The sequence below is a fragment of the Rhineura floridana genome, chromosome 13, assembly GCF_030035675.1.
Source record: "Rhineura floridana isolate rRhiFlo1 chromosome 13, rRhiFlo1.hap2, whole genome shotgun sequence".
Lineage (NCBI taxonomy): Eukaryota > Metazoa > Chordata > Lepidosauria > Squamata > Rhineuridae > Rhineura > Rhineura floridana.
The window spans coordinates 29583700-29605903 of record NC_084492.1 but is presented as its reverse complement, the minus strand read 5'-3'; the positions used below and the strand labels follow the sequence as shown (position 1 = coordinate 29605903).

Sequence of the window (22204 nt, the reverse complement as noted above, 5' to 3'; positions counted from 1 at the left end):
AAATCAAGTTATTAGGGACAGAGTGGGGGCCCCACTAGTTTACTGTACAAATGCAAAGCACAAAAACAGGTACTGTATCTCTCAAACAGAGAGCGCAGAGAACAGAACATGAGATTGCTGAAGCCTGAAGCCTAATTTCATTACTGGGGGGAAAAAAACCCTTCTCAACACACTGTAAATAAAGAGCTCCAGAACTCTGACGGAACTTCCTTCTTTGTTAGAGTAAAATAGAGAAGTTGGCTTATGTAAAGATGTAAAGTGAAACTGAGCGCTCTTAACATTTTGAGAAGTCAGAAGCACAGCTGCCATGAAGTTTTGGAGAGACTAAACACCTTCACTGAGGAAATAGTATCTAAAATACTTACCCAGGTCAGTATTGTATGTCTTGATTTATGGGTGTTATAGACAGCTGGTATAGCACAGAGGGGAGGAGAGCCTGGCTGGGAGTCCAGAGTCTGTGAGTTTAAATCCCCGCTCGTGTCTCCTGGGCGTCAAGGGCCAGCTAAAGATCACCCCCACAGTGAGTGGCTCAGGCGTTACATGCCCTGCCACTTGTGCAGCCGTGGGCAAGGTGCATAGTCCCAAGAAGCCTAGTTGCTCCCCAGCTGGCAGTTGCAGACAAGGAAGGGGCTGGCTTGTGCATCTGTGGCAAGCTGAGCAGGCCCTAGCCAGCTGAGGAGGACTAGCCTAAGAGGGAGGCAATGGTAAACCCCCTCTGAATACCGCTTACCATGAAAATCCTATTCGTAGGGTAGCCATAAGTCGGGATCGAAGGCAGTCCATGTCCATAGACAGACAGACAGATTGATGCTTCCTCTCTCCCAGTATGCAGCCCAAGGATCTTCAGAATCCCAGGAGTTCTCTTGCCTTCAGTAAAAACCCTGTTGATCTCTTCACCTTCATGAGTTGAAAGCCCTTCTTCTCCTTAGAGACCTTCTGAGATTGGTTTATTTAAGCTGCCTGTCTTCCCTCCATCTTAATCCCTCTTCCTTCTTTCAGCTAACCCTTTCCCTCCTTGACTCACCGCTGGGGTAGCTAGCCCCAGAATGGCTGCCCTTTCCTTTCTCCCACACAGTGTCCTAATTCACTGGCAAAAGCTTGCCCATCACCTAGCTCTTTTTTCTTTTTCTGCTGCTTCTTGCCCCATCCCTCCTACCCTCCAACTCCGCTGCCCACCATGCCTTTATCTTCCAGCTGGTCGAACACATCTCCTTCTCCAGTAGGGCCACCCTCCACAGACTCTTCTGGTCTTTTTAAACTCATCTCTGCAGTTGACCATGCGAATCCTGCACCAGCAAATCCTGACAACACAGACAGAGAGTCCCTGGCTTGTCCATTCCCTTGTTAGCTAGATCACTGAATAAGTGCTGATTGCCAGGGAGACCTGCAGCAAAATGTTGCAGTGTATCTTTATCTACTTGCAGGAGTTCACTTTTTCAAGCAGGTCCGGTATTGAGGTCAAGCATGGTTGGGCACCGGCTCTGGGCCCACACTCCAGCAGGGGTGATAAGCCCCTTGCCCTTCTGCTCCTCTTCATGATTGCAATTGCAACCTGCTTGTTCGCCTGCCTCTCGCAATGGCAACCATTTGACAGCAGCGGTGAGAACATGGGCGATAGTCATAACTGCCGCTGCTGGCTGGCTGCCTGGCTCTGCCCGGCAAGAGCAAGCATATGGGAAAATGGCGAGGCAGAAGAGGAGGAGTTGGCAGCAGTGGCAGTGAAGAGGCAAAATCTCTGAGAGGAGGGGGGCACTGTTGAATGTGTCCCCCCAAAACCTAGAGACAGCTCTGTGTTCAGCCTCCTTGATGATACTATGGGCCATAAAGCAGGCTCTTTCCTTTCCGGCTGCCCACTGCCGGAAGCAGGATGCAGCACAGAACCTCAGAGTCTGATCCGGCACTCTAGAATGCGATGCTATGCTCCGAGGTAGCTTTGACAACTTCGATGATTGTGTGAAAATGATTGTGCGTGGGGGAGGGGGGGAGAGCATTGTCTCCAAAGTTAACCGGGCAAGTGCTTTTTTCACATCGTGAAGGTGAATTTCCTTAGTGAGTATTTATGAAAGCTGCTGCTTTTGCAAGTTTAAAGCTGATTGTTTGCATTGGGTTTTTTTCCCCTTCTCCTCTCATTAATGTGCAGCCTATGCCAAATGACAGGCTCTTTATTCACATCACTTTTGAACACCCTCTGAAGCGTAGGCTTAGCCCCATTACAGAGCCCTTTGAACTGTTGTAATTACCAATGTGTCACTGGTTCGGTGGCCAACTGAGGCAGTGAAAGGTGTAAGGCTTGAACATGAAACCCTTAAAAAAAAGGCTCGTTTTCATCTAAATTGGCTTTGGGGAGAGAGAAAAAACACCTCCCATTTTGGTTATTTAACACCAACAGTTTGATGTTGTGTTCCATGACAGTGGAAGAGACGTAGGTGGCTCTCTGAGAGTTTCACCATACGGAGGTACATTTATAACAACAAGCTGACACGATCCACATACCTGGGGGAATTGCACCACCTCCCCTTTCTATATTTCTGAATAGGGATTCTTCCTCTGGGTTTACCCACAGAGGCAGGTATCTATCCGCCGCCACTCTCTGTAAGCAAGGGTTGGGGGACCTTTTTCATTATGGGGGTTGTGTTACATTATGGGGTCAACATGCTGGTGGTGGATGAGGCCAGCAGCAAAACTGGGTAAAGCAACAGATGTGACTCTTGCTTTGGTGCACAGAGGTATGGAATAAATTCAAATCACATTTGCAGACCGTCTTACCTAATTCACACTTCCTGAAACAACATAAGAACTGAAAGGATCTTCAAAGTTCTTACTTTCCCAGATGTTGCAATGCAGTTCTCCAGCCAAATAATTTATTATTATTATTATTACTTTGATTTCTTGCCTGCCCTTCACCATAAGGTTAGGTCAGGGTGGGCTACAATAACAATATTAAAATCGGCTAAAACAATGTACAAGTTTGTTTCTTTTTAGTGAAGATCTTTACCAGGCACACAAGCATGGTGTAGGGTGCAGTCAAATGGGAAAGTGCACATGATTCACCATCCCTTTTCTGACAGCTCTGCAATGGAGGAAGGGCAGCCCTGCTCAGGAGAAGACAGCCTGCAGGAAGGCCTAGGGGTTAGAGCCGAGTTTGGGGCAGCTGTCAGTTCCGATGAAGGAGACGGCTACGAAACCATAACTCCATTTAAAGCAAACCAGGAGCAGGCAGAACCTACCAATCTCTCAGGTAAGGTCTGAATGTGCAACTCTGTCAGTCAGGAATGGGGAAACCGCAGGTCCGGGGGACCAAATGTGGCCCTGCAGGCCTCTCTCTATGGCCCTCGGGGCTCTCTCTAGACCACATCCCCTCCTCAGCCACACTCACTCTCCCCCAAGCCATCCTCCTCACCAGCCCTACTTGGGCTCTCGTAATGCTACTTGCTGGCCTGGATGGTGGCGGGTATGTGTGTTTGCAATGAGCCAGCTATAAAAAGATAAAATGCATATTCATTGTTCCGCCCACTTTTACCTCTGGCTCTGCCCACCATTAGAAATGCAGCCCTTGGGCTGGAGCAGCTCCGTACCCCTGCTGTAAGTTTTGCATTTTGGGCCCAATCATTTAAAGCAGTGCCATGCCACTTTAAACAATCATGGCTTTCCCCAAAGACTCCCAGGAGCTGTAGTTTGGGAAAGGTTCTGAGAGGTGTTAGGAGACCCCTCTTCTCCTTGTAGAGCTACAGTTTCCAAAGTTCCTTGGGAAGAGGGATTGACTGTTGAACCACTCTGGGAATTGTAGGTGAATAAGAGCCACCTAACTCTCAGCACCCTTCACAAACTACTGTTCCCATGATTCTTTGGGGGAAGCCAAAGCATGATACTGCTTTACATGTAATATGCAGGTAGGGCATAAAAGATAATTGTAGAAAATCCCCCCTGAGCCAGAGAGGCTTGTATTTTAATATTGGTTTATATATATAAAGCACCAATTTGCTGAATATTTAAAATACAGGAACGAGTTATTGACAGAGCTTGGAAAAGTTACTTTTTTTGAACTACAACTTCCATCAGCCCAATCCAGTGGCCATGCTGGCTGGGGCTGATTGGAGTTGTAGTTTTTAAAAAGTAACTTTTCCAAGCTCTGGATTGGCCCCATCTGCAGTATGCATTTCGAGTACTATCATGTCACTTTAAGCAGTCATGGCTTCCCCCCAAGAATCCTGGGACCTGTCAGTTCTTAAGAGCACTGAGAGTTGTTAGGAGACCCCTGTTCTCCTCACAGAGCTACAATTCCCAGAGTTCCCTGCGAAGAGGGATTGATTGTTAAACCAGACAGGCAGCATTTCTTCATTGTCTCCTGTTACCTGATGCTGTTCAATTTGAGATGTCAGGCTGCATCCTTGGCAGAACCAAGGGCTGCTGCCAGTGAGCAGGTTTCACTGACCCAACTAAATCGTTCTTCTGAATGAATGAATATATTTTCTGATACATTCTTTTAGATGACCAAAGGTCCCGAAGTCCCAACTCTACCATGACAACTAAAGAACTCCAGGAATACTGGAGGAATGAAAAACGCAATTGCCGGGAGGTCAAGGTCCTTTTCGAAATTCCGTCAGCTAGGATTGTAGACAAGCCCTTCTCTAAATATGTGGTAAGCAAATGTAAGAATGTCCGGTGGTACCAACTGGTGCTGATGAAATGGTGTCTGATCCCCTGACTGTGCAATTATGAGAGTGTGTATACACGCATGCAGGGCCGGCGCCAGGCATGACTGGGCCCTTGTCACCCAGCTCACAGCACTGCAGGCTGAGCCCTACCCCCATACAGGCAGAGGAGGCCTCCGCCTTCATCTTAGTTAATGGCAGGGATATGCATGCAGTGCGCATGTTATTTATAGGGACTGGAGAGGTAGGTGAGGCATGCGTGCAGGCTTATTGAATCCTGCACTGACTGTATTGGGGGGGGTGCCTGGGAGCTCCCTCTCGGCGATCCACATCAGGGTTGGGAGCTGACACTGCCATGGATTGTGGAATGGGAGTGCTACTCTCTCATTCTATGGAGGGGCCCTTCAGGGGCCTCAGTCAGGACCTTATCTGGCCACCCTCTGGTGCTGGCCCTGCACGCATGCATGCATGTACACACACATGCGCACACACACACATACACACTTTCATTTGCTAAGTTAACCATGGTTAGCATTACATCTGCATCAATCTTTTTGGTAATTGCGGTTAGCTCACAGATAAACAATGGAACTTGCCACTACAAGCTGTGATTATGGCCACCAACTTGGATGGCTTTACAGGAGTTTAAGCCAGGAGCGGGGAAGCTCTGGCCCATGAGGCCATTTCAGCCAAGCCGCACCCACCTAAGTGATACGTGACATCATAGATGACCTCAGGCGTGGGGCAGGTAAAGACCTGGCTTAGCCAAAGGGGGTTTGCAGGCACCACTGATCAGCCCTATGCAAAGCGCTGTGCAGAGGTCTTTACGAGGCTCGATTATTGGCTTGCAAAGCCCCTCACAAAGCTCCCCTCAAGACTGTCACTCTGCAAGATAGCACCCCCCACCTACCTATCAAGTTTCATCCACAAGGAGTGGGAGAGATAAGAATCTGGCCCACCAGCCGGATCCAGTTATCCACTCCTGGTTTAGACAAATTCATGGAAGACATGTCTATCAATGGCTACCAGTCCTCATGACTATGTTCTGCCGCTAGCAATACGCCTCCAAATACCAGTTGTTAGGGATCCCACTGGGGAGAGTGCCGTTGCATTCAGCTCCTGCTTAAAGGCTTCCCATAGGCATCTGGTTGGCCATTATGAGAACAAGAGGCTGGACTAGAAGAGCCTTTGGTCTAATCCAGCAACGCTCTTCTGACGTTCTTCAGCAGATTTGGAAACTGGGGGTTGACCTAGTCGCCTTCAGCTAAAACAGCAAGGTAGTTGGAATGCAAGCCATGGCTAGCTTTGAGAATGGAAGAGAAGGCCAACTGTGTATGAGAGAGGAGGAGCATACAGGGGCAGGGAGAACAGACAAGCTTTTAGGGCATTCCCCATCACCTAATGATGACCAAGAGACTGAGCAGCACAATCTCCCTTGCAAGCTCACACTGACTTATCCAGGAGTTGCACCAGGCTTGCGGGATGGATGCATATGTGGAACTTTGTAGAGGCAAACCACATGTCATGGTCTAATCCTCTCTGCTATTGACGTTTGGTATATATGGCGGAGGAGTGCAGGAATGAGTCGTCTGGTAAGACTAGAGGTTGAAAGAATAAAGAAATGTAAGGTTTATTACTACTGGGAAATAAAGTCATTATAAACACAGGTATTCGTTATGTTATAGAGTCATGAGGGTAGCAGTCACACTATCCAACTAATAAGGTGAATGAGGAAGGAAGTAAAGCCTGAGAAAAACAATATGCATATCAACAAGTTCTTACTTCTTAAAAGGAATCAGCAAGGGAAGAATAGGTTGCAAGAACTGGTTGCCTTTCTGTCTACCGCCCCCAACTGGTTCAGGTTACTTGTTGCAAGCTTTGATGTTTTACTCCCAATATATGCATGTTAAGCAACTTGCTTCTTGAAGAATACTCTTTCCGGCTTAGTCTGATACTCATACCAGAAGCAGTCCCCAGTCCCTATCCACAAACCAAGTACACCTTTATGTTTTAGCCCAGAGAAAGAAAGACATGATATTCATCTTCCAAGATCAGAAAGGCTGTCACTTGGGAGATGGAACAGGCTTGCCCAGGCTTGCTCTGGGGTGCAGGGTTGGGGAAAATGGGTGGAAATTGCAGGGAATCAGATTTTGGGTAGACATTAGGGAAAGCTTCCCAACAGCAAGAGCTGTTCAATAGTGGAACAGACTGCCTCCAGATGCAGTGGGGTTTTCTTCATTGGAAGCGGCTGAGCAGCCATCTGTCAAGGATGCTGTGGCTCTAGCAGAATCCTGCATGAATCAGATCCTGCACTGATCAAGGTTTGCAAGGGCAGCTGGTGGCTCTGATGTCAGTGGAATCCCCTCCGGGTTTTAGAGGAACTGTCCAAGGTGCTGAACCTTGGACAGCTCCTTCAAAGTCCAGGCTAAAACCCAGAGGAGATTCCACTGCCACACTGACATTGGGGCCACCAGCCACCAATGGCTACATGACCTCCAAGGACCCTTGTTCCAAGTCAATAATTCTGTTATTCCATACTTATTAGCTCATAGTAACCTTCCTCCTATAGAACCCTGTTTCAAATCAGCTCTGCAGGAAAGGTGAGATGGATCGGAACAAGGGGACTGCCTTATGCCATTTGTCCTTCTAGCCTAGTATTGTCAGCTCTAACTAGTAGCAGCTCCATGGCCTCAGGCAGAAGCCTTTCCCACCACCTGCTGTCTGACCCTTTTCATCAGAGAAAGCAGAGACTGGACTTGAAATTTGCTGCATGCAGTGGAGGCTGGTCCATTAGGGCAAATGAGTCACTGCCCTGCCAAGCTCAGTCTGCCCTCAGCCAGCCCCCACCTGCCTGCCTTCTTACTTCCAACCAATCCAGGGGGTGGGCCTGCCTGCCAGCTCCCTCCTCTTTAGTCTCAGGGACAAAACTAAAATGGGTTGGCTCCACCTCTCATTGACTCTGGCTCCACCTTTCATTGGCTCTAGCTCTGCCCACCATTGGGCTCTCTGCCTTCCGCCCTACCAGTCCCAATGGGCCCCATCCACCAAAGCGGTGCAAATAAAGCATATTCTCCGCCACATAGCTATGTGCCCTCCCCCCAAACCTAGCTGTTACAAACACTGATATTTACTATCAGGGATGCATTTAGGAAAGTTTCAGCTCTGGACTGAATGCGTCACCACCACTGCTCATCCTCTTTAGATGGCAATGGTGCATTATTTCACTTACTGCAAAATGTGGGAAACCATGCCTGCAGACAAGGTGAATCCAATGTCAGTGGGGTGGTGAATCCACTCTGGGTTTTAGTCTGAATTTTCAAGGATAGTTGATAGTTGGGGATAGGCTTCAACACCTTGAACAGCTACTTTACAGTTTGGACTAAAACACAGAGGCCATCAGTCTCCACTGTCTGCAGATTTTGGGGGCTCTGCTGCTCATTCTGTTGAATAGGGGCCCTGGATGTTTACCCCAGAGTCCTGTCCTGAAGGTGCCACTGGTTGCAATAATATCGGCCTTCTGTTAGTGCCACTAAAGCTTTTCTAAATTGCTTTGTTTGTATGTTTCCTGCTAGAAATACCAAGTCATCATCATCCAGACGGGCAGCTTCGACAGCAACAGGTCAACGATTGAACGTCGGTATTCAGATTTTGAAAGACTTCACACAAATCTTTTGAAGGAGTTTTATGATGAAATGGAGGACATCATCTTTCCCAAGAAGAGCCTGACTGGGAACTTCACGGATGAAATCATCATTGAGAGAAAATTAGCCTTCCAAGATTACCTGCGGCTTCTGTATTCCATGGAGTGTGTCCGGACATCAAGAATGTTTATCGACTTCTTAGTGAGGCCGGAGCTGGAGGAGGCCTACAGTTGCCTTCGGGGAGGACAATATACCAAAGCTTTGGAGGCACTTCTGGAAGTTATAGCTCTGCAAGAAAAACTCACCAAGCATAGGCCCGCTCTGTTGGTTCCAACTCTCTGTGCTGTAGTTGTCTGTTACAAAGATCTGGAAAACCCCAGAGGTGCCTATGAATTTGGAGAAAAAGCTTTACTACGTCTTGAGAAGCATCCTGGACACAGGTACTACATGCCCCTACTGGAAGCAATGGTCTCCTTAGCGTACGAACTTGGCAAGGACTTTATATCCTTCCAAGAGAAGATGGAGGAGAGAAAGGCCAAGAAGCGTTACGCTAAAATGGTGACTCTAAAAGAACTTGTAGTTCAAGAGTACATATCCTGAGAGGAAGGAGAATTAGGCTGGGTACACACCAGGGATTTTTGTGTGTGACAGTACTCATTGGAGAGTAGGGCAGAGAAAGTGGATAGAGAAAGTTTGGACTAAAACCCAGAGCAGATTCCACTGCCCCACTGACATGGAGCCACTAGCCACCTTGCTTTGAAATTCATTTGCTGTTTTTTTCTGTGCTATTTTTAACTGCTTTTAGGTGTTTTTATTATTGTGTACATCTCCTTGAGACATATATGTGGAAGGCAATTAAAATAGCCACAGCACAAAATGTGTCAAACCAAAACTGGGGAGACCTGGGTTCAACTATCTCCTTAGTCATGAGGCTCCACGGGACCACTGAAAGGATAAATAAAATGAGAGGGAGTTTATACGCTGCTCTGAGCTCCTGGGGGGGGAGGGAGGCAGGATAAAGGTAATATAAACAATATAAATCTGGATAGTGAGTCCTTTTCATGTACTAGTTGCATCAGAAGAGATGCCCGATGCATAGCTACTCTATAATGGTCTAACTGTTTTACAAGGAGAGCCCTGTAACAAAATGTTGCCGCATGGAGTGCTTTTGCTTAGGGTTCCAGGCACTACATTCCTCTCCCCCACTTGGATTTCAGCCAGCGCCACCCACCTACCCACACACATATGTCAGCATTCTGTAGCCATTGAGCATGCTCAGACCTCACTGGGTTGTTTCTGAAGGGTGGGGTGGACACACTGGTGCTCATTCCCAACCACATAACAATCTTGGATTCCCCTATGATTGCTGTGAATCTCTCTCACTGCCATCCTGGGGGATATTTAAAAAATAGCTTCTCAGTGGGACACTGGACACGATCTATCCAAACAATGAGATAGAGGGCTACCCCGGTGTACATGTCCTTTTCTCAGTCCTCCATTCCCCTCCCACATGGCTTTCAGTCCCCCCCCCCCAGTCAGTTGGCATTCTGTGAGTACTGGGCATGCTCAGTCCTCACTGGACTGCTTAGGGGTCCTCACCTCTGTTCCTCTTAGGGCAGGTGCAGGGAACCTTTGGCCCTCCAGACGTTGCTGAACAATAACTCCCATCATCCCTAGCGATTGGTCATGCTTGCTGGAGATGCTGGGAGTTGTCATTCAAAGGTTCCCCGCACCTGTCTTAGGGCTTTTTCCCCCTCTAAGGATTTTTTTTTGGTACCTCTGTAAACCTTGGGGTTCCCTCAAGACTGCGAATACCTCTCTCTTGCTCATAGATAGTGCAATTTTAATACATAAGACTAGAACAGGAATGGGAATCTGTGGCCCTCCAAATGTTGGACTCCAGCTGTCATCGTCTCAGACTATTGGCCGTGCTTGCTGGGACTGATGGGAGTTGGAGACTAGCAATATCTGGAGAGCCACAGGTTCACCAGAATTGAAAATGGAAATGGACTGCCTTCAAGTCAATCCCGACTTATGGCGACCCTATGAATAGAGTTTTCATGGTAAGCGGTATTCAGAGGGGGTTTACCATTGCCTCCCTCTGAGGCTGAGAGTCTGTGACTGGCCCAAGGTCACCCAGTGAGCTTCATGGCTATGTGGGGATTTGAACCCTGGTCTCCCAGGTTGTAGTCCAGCACCTTAACCACTACACCACACTGGCAATGGCCATGGGTTTCTCCAAGGAACCATGAGAATTGTAGTTTGCTGAGGCTGATGATATCTTTGCATCAGAAATCACAAGACAGAGAACGACTGTACCCAGAGTTCCCTGGGAATGACTCTCAAGCCAATTTAAGTCTGAGATGAAGATATACCTTCTGTTTGGGTTTTCCCTTTTTATTATTATTTTAGCACCTCCTGGAGCTTCAGTTAGGATGACTCTCTCTTGACAAATCAATAACGGGCCTCAGTCAGAACACAAGTATGGAGCCGTTTCATCTCAAAAGAACAGGAGATGGCTAACATCTGCTTGATGCTCTTCATAAGCCTCAGAAAAGCACACACTGCAGACAACCCCCCTTCCCCAGAAAAGGAAATTTAAATAAAATCTGGGCAGACAGTGTTGAACAGCCTCAGAGATTTGTACTACAAGCAGCTACGTTTGGGCCCATTTCCATACCAATTATTACATCATTTGGGCCATTAAGCAGATAACAGCTCAGACAGCACTCTCTAAAACGACAGAGGAAGTCCCAAAAGGTGCTGGGTTGGTTCTGAAACACTAGCAGGTGAGTTATTTCCTGCACAATGCAGCAACTCATATACAGGGGCTCCTCTGCTCCTCCCCACTTTGGACCCTCAATCAGCACTCATTAGCTGATCATTCAATTTTGTGTGCCCAAATAAGGCTTAAGGTGTGCCACCTCCATTCGCTGCTTCCACCTGCCCTTCCCTCAGTTCATTGCAGAATACTAAAGAGTTTCACTCGCTCAAGTCATCTGGAATTACTTCTCTGCAGTGCACCCATTCTCCATCCACAGCACACTAAGGCCTGGATTGGTTTGTTGGGGAAAACACTCACTGGGTTCAAAACCAGGATAAAGGGGACTATGGGAGCTGTAATGTCCCCAAGGCCCCCTGCAGTTGCAAGATTGGCTCAGGAATTGTTTTCATGCTTCCCCAAGACAAGCTTTGAAAACCTCTCCCATTCCTAGATGCAATGCCACTATTTGCAGATCAAACAGATGGATCTGTGTCAATATTTTTTTAATGTTTTAAAGGATTGTACAATAATACAAAATAAAAAGAGTAAAAAGGAATCAAAAAGGAAAATTAGAAACAGGAAAAGATCTGCGAGAGTGTTATACATGGTGTTGTTTATATCGATATTTAGAGTGAGACAGTAATATTTTATTTGTAAAGTATTAGAAAAGAAGAATTATAGTGTTGTGGTTAGTTGCTTTCCTTGTAAAAGTGACCCAAAGCAACTTACAACAACATAAGTTTGAAATAAGTTGGACGGGGGTATATTGACCATGATTTTATCATTCCAGGAGTTGATGAAGAGAGCCCACCTTTCTATAAATATGTTAATTTACAGGTCTTATTAAAGATCTTTTTCGACAAGTCACTTTAGTCATTACTGAGATTTCCCATATTTTCTTTATGTATTGTTATTGTCAGAGGGTTTTTTACTCTTCTGTAGCTGGGTGATGCAGATTATACTTGTAGGTCTATGCTTTTTGCTTCCGTTTGTATCACGCAGAGAAGATTCATCTTAATATTGTGGGGTGTGCCAATAATTTTTACAAGAAGGCATATTAAGAATATACAGTTCTACCTAAAAAATGTGGATGAATAATTCTTCCTCCTGTTTCCAATAGACCAGCAATTCCAAAATGATGGGCTTGCTGAGGAAGACAGAGTTGGGTCACAGGCAGCAGTCTGAAATAAGCCTGTAAGTAGGAGTCATGAGACCAGCCAACAGTTGTTGGAAATGTTGGGATGCAATTTTGTTTGTATAGAGAGGCTCTTGGGTTTGCACAGGGAAGGGTAGATAGAGCGGAGAACCGCCAGGCATCCTTAGACTGTTTTCCAACCTATCCTGTGCTGACACGCGCTAGACTGATACTCTTAAAGTTGCTGGAGAGAAGACATCTTTCCATCATCTCTCTCTCTCTCCTGCAGAGATGAAAGAGCAAGCATGGCTGTTTGCATCTCTCACTTCAGTGAGCTAGAACTACGACCTTTCCTATCCAGTATGCATGCATTTCCTATAATAAATGTAAGCTTTTCTTGCTTTCTGAAAACCTGAGCCTCAGTGTAATCAGCAGTGTCTGCTGGCTCCATGTCAGTGGGGCAGTGGAATCCACTCCAGGTTTTAGTCTGAACTTGGGCAGCTCCTTGAAAGCCGAACTTGAAAACCTGGAGTGGATTCCACTGCCCCACTGACAAAGAGCCAGCCACCGCCACTGAGTGTAAAATGTGACAGTTCAGCTTCTGCCAGCATTCATCTCCAGTCCTAACAGAGTAGGTCTGATCCAGCGGATGTATCAGGAGGCAGGATGGAGAAGCAAGTCAGGGATCAAGAGTGAAGAATAACCAAAAACGCAGAGACGCAGCAGAGCTCAGGACGTCCTTGCTGCTCAATCAAAACTCAACTGCAGCAGGAAGTCCTTTTATACTCCCTCTTGTCTAGGAGGATCCAATGGCCAGCCCAAGTGGGCAGAATCAGACTAGGGTTTGAAAGTACTTCACTGAGAACCTGCCAGCTGCAGTTCAATGGTCCAACACACGGGGGAGCTGCACATAGATCCAGCAGTTGCGGATAGTGCCAGGGACCCCATGAGAAACAGTTACATAATAGTTCCTATGATACCTCACCCACCTACTTCCAAAATACATGAAAGAGGGTGCCCGCTGAAAGATTCACTGCTACAGCCTGGGTTCCTTTTTTCCAAATACAGAGAGACAGCTAAACTATCGGTCCTGAAAGGAATCACACTCAGAACAGTTATTCATACTAAAACACAGTGGGTGAACGCTTTGGAGATAAATTTAAGAGTAAGAACTAATAAAAGCAAAGACTTTCTGGTATCAGGAGGATGGAGCATATCTTCCATTTTAATTCCCAAACCAATGTGCTCAGCTTTCAGAGGTTTGGGAAACAGCAATAAACATTTCACCTCGATGATTAACTCATCTGGCACTAGATGGCGCTGTCACACTGAATGCAACACATCGGTGCAGGCAGGTATTATAATTGCAGGCAGGTATTTGATTACAAAAAATCAAAACTTGTTCCAAACAAAACATGGCAAAAGGCTTTAAAATGTTGGAAATAACATTTTGTTCCAAAAGTCTAACATTTTAAAAAAATAATGTATGTAATTTTTTAAAAAAATCAATTCCACTGTGAGTTTTGGATGGGAAAGCTTACCTTTCTAGCCATCCTTAAGGACAATTTAGCATATCCCTTTATCAGGAAGCTGTATGAGCCGGGCTAGAGAACTGAAAGAGAAAATATTCTTGCGGGCTTTTAGACCTGGTGAGTTCAAAGCTAGAGACACTGCAGTGCCTCCGCTCCAACGCAGCCGTTTCCTTCTGATCAAAAGGAGCCAAAGTAAAACTTGCAACGCTTTAAAGAACTATCAAATAATGCGGGGAGGGGAGGAGCAAAAGTAAGTGAGTCTTTTTTGCACGGTTGAAGGGAAAAGTGGAAATCCAGTGTTTTCTGTAGTTAACATGTAGTTAACGTGACCCCCACCAACAGATTTTCAGTCAAAATGGCAAACTCTTAACAGGACACCTATAAAGGGTTGCATTTGTGCCATGATTCAGCATCTCAACTTGTTTGCAGTGCTAAGGCTTCTTATGGGAACAGTGTCACAAAACATATGCAAAGTGCCTTTCCCTCCTCACCACTGCTGACCTAAAACTCTCTCTCTCTCTCTCTCTCTCTCTCTCTCTCTCTCTCTCTCTCTCTCTCACACACACACACACACACACACACACACACACACACACACACACACACTTCTGAAATAATCTGTCAGGCCTTTCAAGTCCTAAGAGTCAGTGTGGTGTGGCGGTTAGAGTATTTGACCCAGACCTGGGAGACCAGGTTCAAATTCCCATTCAGGCATGAAGCTCATTGGCTCACTGGGTAAGCTTGGGCCAGTTACTGCCTCTCAGCCTTGTCTACCTCACAGGGTTGTTGTGAGCGAGAGGGGGCAGGAGAGAACCATGTACACTGTCTTAGAACTCCTTGGAGGAAAGTTGGGATATAAATGTGATAATAACGAATCATTTCCAGGCAATCTCAAGGCCAAACATCGCTGATTTTAGAAACTAAGCACCAGAAATTAGTCTTCCATGACATTCATTTGGCTCATCCTCCCCCCACCAAAAACCACCAGAAAATCAGAGTTGGTCTCCTAGGGTGCTTCCAGTAGACCTGTTTACTGAGCATTTCTCCTTATTTGTTTACAGGGAAATTAGTCAATATGAGCTATTTAATGATCATTCATTCAGATTTGTTTGCAGGGTGGTTAGGTGGAGTTGTGTCAAACCAGGTGTTATACCACACTTCGCAGGGCATTTCCCCTGTCACTTTCCTCATTACAGAAAAGTCTGATCTTTGGGGGAAGGGGTTTATGGTGCAAGACCTCCCAATTAACTCTCATTGTGCAAGCTGAATTGTCCGGTACGTGACTGAATCCCACCAAAACGTAGCAACAGTCTGACAGCACCACTAGCATCTCCCTCTCTCATACCTCTAGAACTCGGCAACATCCAATGAAGCTGAATGTTGGAGGATTCAGAACAGACAAACGAAAGTCTTTTGTCATACGGCACATAGTTAAACGATGGAATTTGCTCCCACAAGAGGCACTGATGGCTTTAAAAGAGGATGAGGCAAATATATGGAGGATAAGGCTATCAGTGGCGACTAGCCATGAAGTCGATGCTCTGCCTCTACAGTCAGAGGCAGTACAGTGGGAGTGAATGCCATAGTTTACTATACATGCGTGTGAAGAAGGGCACACCGGGCATAAATTTATACAGTTGCATCGTGTCCCTCCTTGCTTGCCTTTTTTTTTCTAAACTAAAGAGCCCCAAATATTGTAACCTTTCCTCATAGGGTAGTTGATCCACCCCCTCTTGATTATTTTGGTTGCCCTTTTCTGCACCATTTCCAGCTCTACAGTATTCTTTTAGAGGTGCAATAATGTGCACATTTATTCCAAGTGTGGATCCATCATAGATTTGTATAGCCGCATTATGATACTGGCAGTTTTATTCTTAATCAATGTCCTAATCATCTCCAACATAGAATCTGCCTTTTTCACAACTGCCACATACTGGGTCGATGTCTTCATCAAACTATCCACCACAACCCCAAGATCTCTTTCCTCGCCAATCACTGGAATCTGATTTATTAACTTGTTTAAACGACAAGGGGGTTAAGGAGTTCCAAAAGAATCTCTCCAAACCAAGGGAATGGGATTTAAAATGGCTGCATGCCAGGCTGCTATTAAGTGCCTAGCGGCCACTTAAATTTCCCACCATGCTCCTGACATAACATTGATCTGAGGCATTGTGGGAAACTTAAGCAACAGCGAGAACTGGCCACTTAGTGCTGCTCAGAGCACTTGGCTGCAAAAATAAAATTTTGAGAGGAAGTCAAAGTAGGTGTCAGTGGTGGGCCCTGTCAGGGGATTGGGGCCCCAGCAGCTGCCCAGAAATGCCAGGAGCTGACACTGGCCCTGCATTGATACCTCCAGTGTGAGTTGCAGTGATGGAGGGGGAAAATGAGCTCCATTATCTGTTGCAATGATGGGAGGAAATCAGCTAAACAGAAGGGTCCATTCCCTTGACAGCAACATGTATTCTCACCTACAATGCTGACAAGAAACAAGCCTTTATCTTCAGGTCCCTTTGAGCACTGAAGGCCCTTGTGCTCTAAAAGAAAAACAAATTTTTCCTTTCTTTTTTTTTTAACAGACATTTTCCCACTAATACCCATTCAGCGCTCAATAACATAAAAATAAGAACCCTACCTTTCTCTCAAAGGAAGAAGAACCTTGAAGGCATACAGGACCCGATCTCCCATGAGAACTCAATTGTGCGCCACTTTTCTAGACCTTATTTTTGTTTTTCAGCTTTGCAATGGCCCAACTTTCAAGCTATTTCCCCCCTCACTCCCATTGATATCACCTGCCCTTACCTCTGAAAAGTGTGTTTTTGCTTGTTTAAAGAAAGAAGGAAAGAAAACGAAAGACAAGGAAAGAAAAAAGGGGGAGGAGAGAGACAAAATATGTGCATCATTAATGATTCTTTAATACATACAAGCAAATCTGGCAACTTTGAATCATGTTTCTTTCTTTGAAACACGCCACAACCATCTTTCCCCACTTTCTACTTAGCAAATCTTCATAGGGTTTTTAATACTCTTTCTCCTTTTGTCAGGATCAAAGGAATTGCTCTCCGTTTGCTTGTTCCTCTGATAAGTGATACAAGATGTCAGCAAGACTAATGAGAACTCCCTCCAGCTTCCTTCATAAAGCCCCAGTAGAAAAAGAAAAATCACAATGCATCATCAAACCTTTTAGGCAGGGTGGGGGTGGGAGAGAAAGCGTTAGGCACAAAGGCAGTGAGAAGCAGAGTATTGTGGGGTGGTGGTGTTCCTTTTGCAAAATTAAAAGAAACAGGATAATAGTGGAGAGGAAATATTACTCTGATCAAGAAGCTCCATCTAGATAAAAAGAAATGGAGCGGTGGCACAGAGAGACCAACAGAATCCTTGGCAAGGCTGTTCATAGGCCACTTTGTTGCTCTTTTTAAACAAACCTCTCATGTTGTTGTTTTTAAAAAATGAAAGCAGGAAGATAGATGGTGGTGATGATGCTTAATTACATTTCTATCCCACCTTTCCTCCAAGGAGATCAAGGTGGCATACAAACATGGCTCTCCCCCTCCGGATTTTATCCTCATAGCAACCCTGCGAGGTAAGTTATTTATTATATTTATATTCCACCTTGCCCCCAAAGAGCTCAAGCTGCTGTACATGGCTCTCACCCTCCCTATTTAATCCTCACAACAACTCTGTGAGGTAGGTTAGGCTGAGAGCCTGCAACTGGCCCAAGGTTACCCTATGAGCTTCACAGATGAGCAGGGATTTGAACCCTGGTCTTCCAGGTCCCAGTCCAACACTCTTAACTACTATGCCATACTGACTACCAGGCCATGATGATGATGATGATGATGAAGTTGTTACTGGTCTAAACACTACTACTACTACTACTACTACTACTACTACTACTAATAATAATAATAATAATAAAAATTCATCAGGTAAACAATAATGGGATCTGAAAAGTGAGTCAATTCTAGTTCAAGGACGAGGAAGTTGTGGTCCTCCTGATATTGTTCAACTACAACACCCATCACCCCTGACCAATGGCAATACTGGCTGGGGCCAATGGAAGTTGTAGTTCAGCAACATCTAGAGGGCTCAAGGTTCCCCACACCTGAAACAAGAGGTCTTGCTGTCCTCTGGCAGCCCTCCAGATACTGCTCTCTGTACAGCGGGACACATCATCACCCAATTTCTACTACACATCGGACTCGCCTGATTCTGCCAGGTTCTGTTTCAGGTTTCCAACATCGCCCTGCCTTTGACTTGCTACGATGGGCCCTTGCTCTGCTCCAGCACCAGCCCAGGACTTTGGGGCACACGTCCGAGGCCCCACTCTGCAGAATGAGGAGGGGTCCTTGTATCCCCCTGCCATCACCTTGCCTTTGCAGGAAATGATATGTTTCACCACACTCACTACAGCTCAGCAATGCTCATTACTTTCCAAGCACCAGGAAAGCCTCAACCCCTTGATGTATCTTTATGCCCTTAAAAGACCACAGCTATGGGCTGACTTCCTTTACCGGTTACTGTTATACTCTGGCCTGATCCAACAGGCTCTTCTTAGGTTTTTATACTTTGGTAGTGGGATGCATGAAGCTGTTACTGCTTGTGGTTGCTGAAGCCATGTTACCCCCACTCCCCACCCGGCCTTTAGCTAAGGGCTGGACAGACTGTTTCCTCATCTGCCCATCTTCTATGGTGAGAGGAAATTTCTGGGACAACGAAGAGTCAGTTTCTACATGAGGAACGGCATAGTTGTTGTGGCACTTTAACATCTGTACAGATAAGGAAGGATGTTTCACCCATGTCTGCAAACCATGAAATGTAAATGGACTGCCTTCAAGTCGATCCTGACTTATGGCGACCCTTTGAATAGGGTTTTCATGGTAAGCGGTGTTCAGAGGTGGTTTACCATTGCCTTCCTCTGAGGCTGAGAGGTAATGACTGGCTCAAGGTCACCCAGTGAGCTTCATCGCTGTGTGGGGATTCGAATCCTGGTTTCCCAGGTCGTAGTCCAACACCTTAACCACTACACCACACATAGGTATAAAGTACACTTCTTGCCAAGTTGTCCTAAGGTCTTTCAGATTGGTAAACAGGCATAATAAACTGAAATTGTGTTTGAAAGGACAGTACAGTAGCCATTATCGCTATGTTCTGCCTCTACTGTCAGAGGTAGTATGCCTTTGAATACCAGTTGCTGGGCACGACAGGAGGGGAGAGTGGTCTAAGCCTTAGGTCCTGCTTCCCACAGGCATCTGGTTGGCCACTGTGCGAACAGGATGCTAGACTAGATGGACCTTTGGTCTGCTCCCGCAGGCCTCTTCTGATGTTCTTAACACTGTTGTTATTTCAGCAGCAGGTTAAGACGTCCTTTTCCTGAGGAGCAGGCCCAGCACCAGCGAGCAGCCAGGTTGGGCACTGGGCAAGGGCTCCTGGTGTTTGAGAGGAGCCCCTGCTGCTGGAGCTGGGTGGGTGCAGCTCCCACTCAGTGATCTGCAGTAGCATTGGGTCGCAGAGCATGCACCCTGTGACCCAGTACAGCCACACACGCCAAGCTGCTGCCGGTGTGGGCTGGCTGTACAACTTCCTGCAGTGCTGTGGTGCCCTATCAGCACATTAGCATGCAGGCTTACCAATACCCAAGATGGAGGCAGGGTTTCAACATGCCCCCCGCCATCTTTGGTAATAGGCATGTGAATGTGCTAATCCACTGACACAGGTGGGCCTATGAGGACCCCTACAGGCAGGTGCCGGTCCTGCTGAGGGACATTCTGGACAGAAAGAAAATGGTGGCTGTCAGAGAGCTGGTGAGTTCAACAGTTTTCTCCAACTTGACCCCCAAAATTGAAAAGAGGAAAGGCAGTTGCGCATGAACACCCACCCACCACCTCAGCCCAACCCTCAATAGCAGCCTGAAGTTTGACTTTTCAGATTTTTGGCCCAGGCCTAGAGACCAGTCTTTAATATCTCCCTGACAGATAATATTCCATGGGAGTTACAGAGCTCTTTTAGATAAAGCCGGTAATAAATAGGAACTGTTCTGCTTGAGGTGTCTTTCATTGGTAGGTATGGATTGCCCTTGACCTGGATGCTGTGAGCCCTGACTCCTATACCAAGGGTGGGGAATCTCAGGCATGGGGGCACATGCGGCCCTCCAGACCTCTCAATCTGGCCCTTGGGATTCTCCCCAGGCCACAATCCCTCCCCACCCACACCCCTCACGGACCTGGCTTCACACTCTCCTTGAGTTCTTTTGCCTGGCTGGAACAGGTACCTGAATTAAATTTTGTTGGCTTATGTATACGGTTGGTTGATGTACAGGTACGTGCTGCTGAAGTTGAAACAAGGTGCAAAGGAACCAAGAGCTGTCGCTTCCTGAGTATGCCCAATGCTCCAAAGCAAAATGCTGAAAAAGGAAGGCTCCATTGTAACACTTTGTCATTTGGAACACCAAAATCCAAGGAGAAGCATAGTTGTCCAACATGGCTCTATAGTCTATGACAGGGTAGGGAAATCTCAGGCCCGTGGGCCAAATGTAGCCATCCAGGCCTCTTTATCTGGTCCCTGGGACTGTCACCAGGCCACACCCCCTCTCCTCAGGCCACACCCCTCACCACCCTTACTTCATACCCTTTTTGAATGTTTTTGCCTGTCTGGAATGTTCTATTGGACTCTGATAATGCCTCCTGTTTGCTTGGATGCAGAACAGAAAGGGGTACATGAGTGGGAATAGAAACTACAATGGTACAAAAGTATCATTTTCATTTGTTGCTCCACACACTTCTGTCTCTGGCCCCGCCCACCACTGGCATGTGGCCCCGGCAGATTGTCCAGAAGGGAATGCAGCCCTCAGGCTGAAAACGGTTCATCACCTACTTATCTCCATGCCATAAAAATCTTTGCAAACCAATTTCTGCAGATCAAAACTGCTACTGAAGGGCACAAGAGCAGGCCACACCCTGGTCAGTTGGCAGCTAAGGGTTACACACATGCTTCTCGACTCTTTCACACCTATGTTCCTGACCCTGCCAGAGAGGTCATCCCTTCCTTCTAGAAATTCTTCAACAGCTGGGCCAAATTACACGGAAGGTCAAGAGGGACAGTGGGGTGGGGGGAAGAGGAACAGAGAGATGTAGCACGGATGGAGTCGGAAAGCTGGTGATTTCAACAATGTCCTTTAAAAATGATATATTAAACTCAAATTCTTCAGGAAAAATTAATACACCACATATGGTGCAGCAAGAGGAACTTGAAGCAATTTGGAGCAAGGAGGGCCATTAGAGGCTTTAAGCTCATTATACAAAGCAAAGCATCTTATGGGGGGATTTTTATAAGGAAACCTATTATACTCACAGAGGAGAGCACATTATTAAGGATTGGGAACAGATGTGTGGGAGGAGAGGCTTCAAACCATGGGAACATTTAATGCTTCCATTTTTGCAATTAGCCTGGAAGAACAGAGCATGCATAGATTGATAGATATTTTGTACCAGTACTCATGTGGTATGGAGTACCATCACACCATGGTGGCTGGTGCCCATTGAGAGTTGGGGTGGTAGCCAGGGAGGGCAGCCATAGGGAGAGCCAGGGACAGGTGGAGCCCACCAATTCTGCTTTTGTCCCCCTACTCCTCCCTGGAAGTTCTACAAAGCCAAAACTGAAGCAGACAGCCAGGGCCACCCTCTGGACTGGATGCAAGTATGAAGGCAGGTGGTCTTGGAGGAATCAAGAATAAGGTTGGTGGGGCACTGTCCCATTTGCCCTAATGGGCTGGCTTCCACTGCTGTAACCTCTTTTTTGCTGCCTATAGTAGCCATTTTGTGCTGGCACCCATAGCACCTCATTTTTTGCAACACACGTAATTGTGATTAACAAAACAGAGGGATTAACCTCTGTTTTGTTAATCACAATTGTTGTTGTTGTTATGTGCCTTCAAGTCGATTACGACTTATGGCGACCCCATGAATCAGTGACCTCCAAGAACATCTGTCGTGAACCACCCTGTTCAGATCTTGCAAGTTCAGGTCTGTGGCTTCCTTTATGGAATCAATCCATCGCTTGCTTGGCCTTCCTCTTTTTCTACTCACTTCTGTTTTCCCCAGCATTATTGTATTTTCTAGTGAATCTGGTCTTCTCATTATGTGTCCAAAGTATGATAACCTCAGTTTCATCATTTTAGCTTCTAGTGATAGTTCTGGTTTAATTTGTTCTAACACCCAATTATTTGTCTTTTTCGCAGTCCATGGTATCCACAAAGCTCTCCTCCAACACCATATTTCAAATGAGTTTATTTTTCTCTTATCTGCTTTTTTTACTGTTCACCTTTCACATCCCTACATAGAGATCGGGAATACCATGGTCTGAATGATCATTGTTAGTCCTCCCTAAACTCTCTTCATGCCTGGAAAAAAAAAAAACACCTCTGCTAAATTTCTGTGTATCAGCCTGATGTTAAAGGCACAGGAGAAGGAGCAAAGCCATGTTAA

General features: G+C 46.3%; 1 protein-coding gene across 3 annotated transcripts; it reads left to right on the top strand.

The window, feature by feature from the left end:
* The first annotated feature begins 288 nt into the window (after positions 1-288).
* Positions 289-11920, top strand: SNX20 (sorting nexin 20). Of its 3 annotated transcripts, none has more exons than XM_061593948.1 (4): positions 289-369; positions 3069-3238; positions 4488-4639; positions 8225-11920. In XM_061593948.1, exons 2-4 carry the CDS (start codon positions 3076-3078, stop codon positions 8891-8893), a joined length of 984 nt encoding a protein of 327 aa, XP_061449932.1. In that variant the 5' UTR covers positions 289-369; positions 3069-3075; the 3' UTR covers positions 8894-11920. The 3 variants fall into 3 exon arrangements, with proteins under 3 accessions (XP_061449932.1, XP_061449931.1, XP_061449934.1); XM_061593947.1 differs by lacking the exon at positions 289-369 and adding an exon at positions 1898-1927; XM_061593950.1 differs by lacking the exon at positions 289-369 and adding an exon at positions 2012-2049.
* The last annotated feature ends 10284 nt before the right edge of the window (positions 11921-22204 follow it).

Coding starts and splice junctions, on each gene's coding strand:
- SNX20 (XM_061593947.1), top strand. CDS start 1,908: ATGCGATGCTATGCTCCGAG. Junction 3,239..4,487: donor AGAACCTACCAATCTCTCAG/GTAAGGTCTGAA, acceptor ACATTCTTTTAG/ATGACCAAAGGTCCCGAAGT. Junction 4,640..8,224: donor AGCCCTTCTCTAAATATGTG/GTAAGCAAATGT, acceptor GTTTCCTGCTAG/AAATACCAAGTCATCATCAT.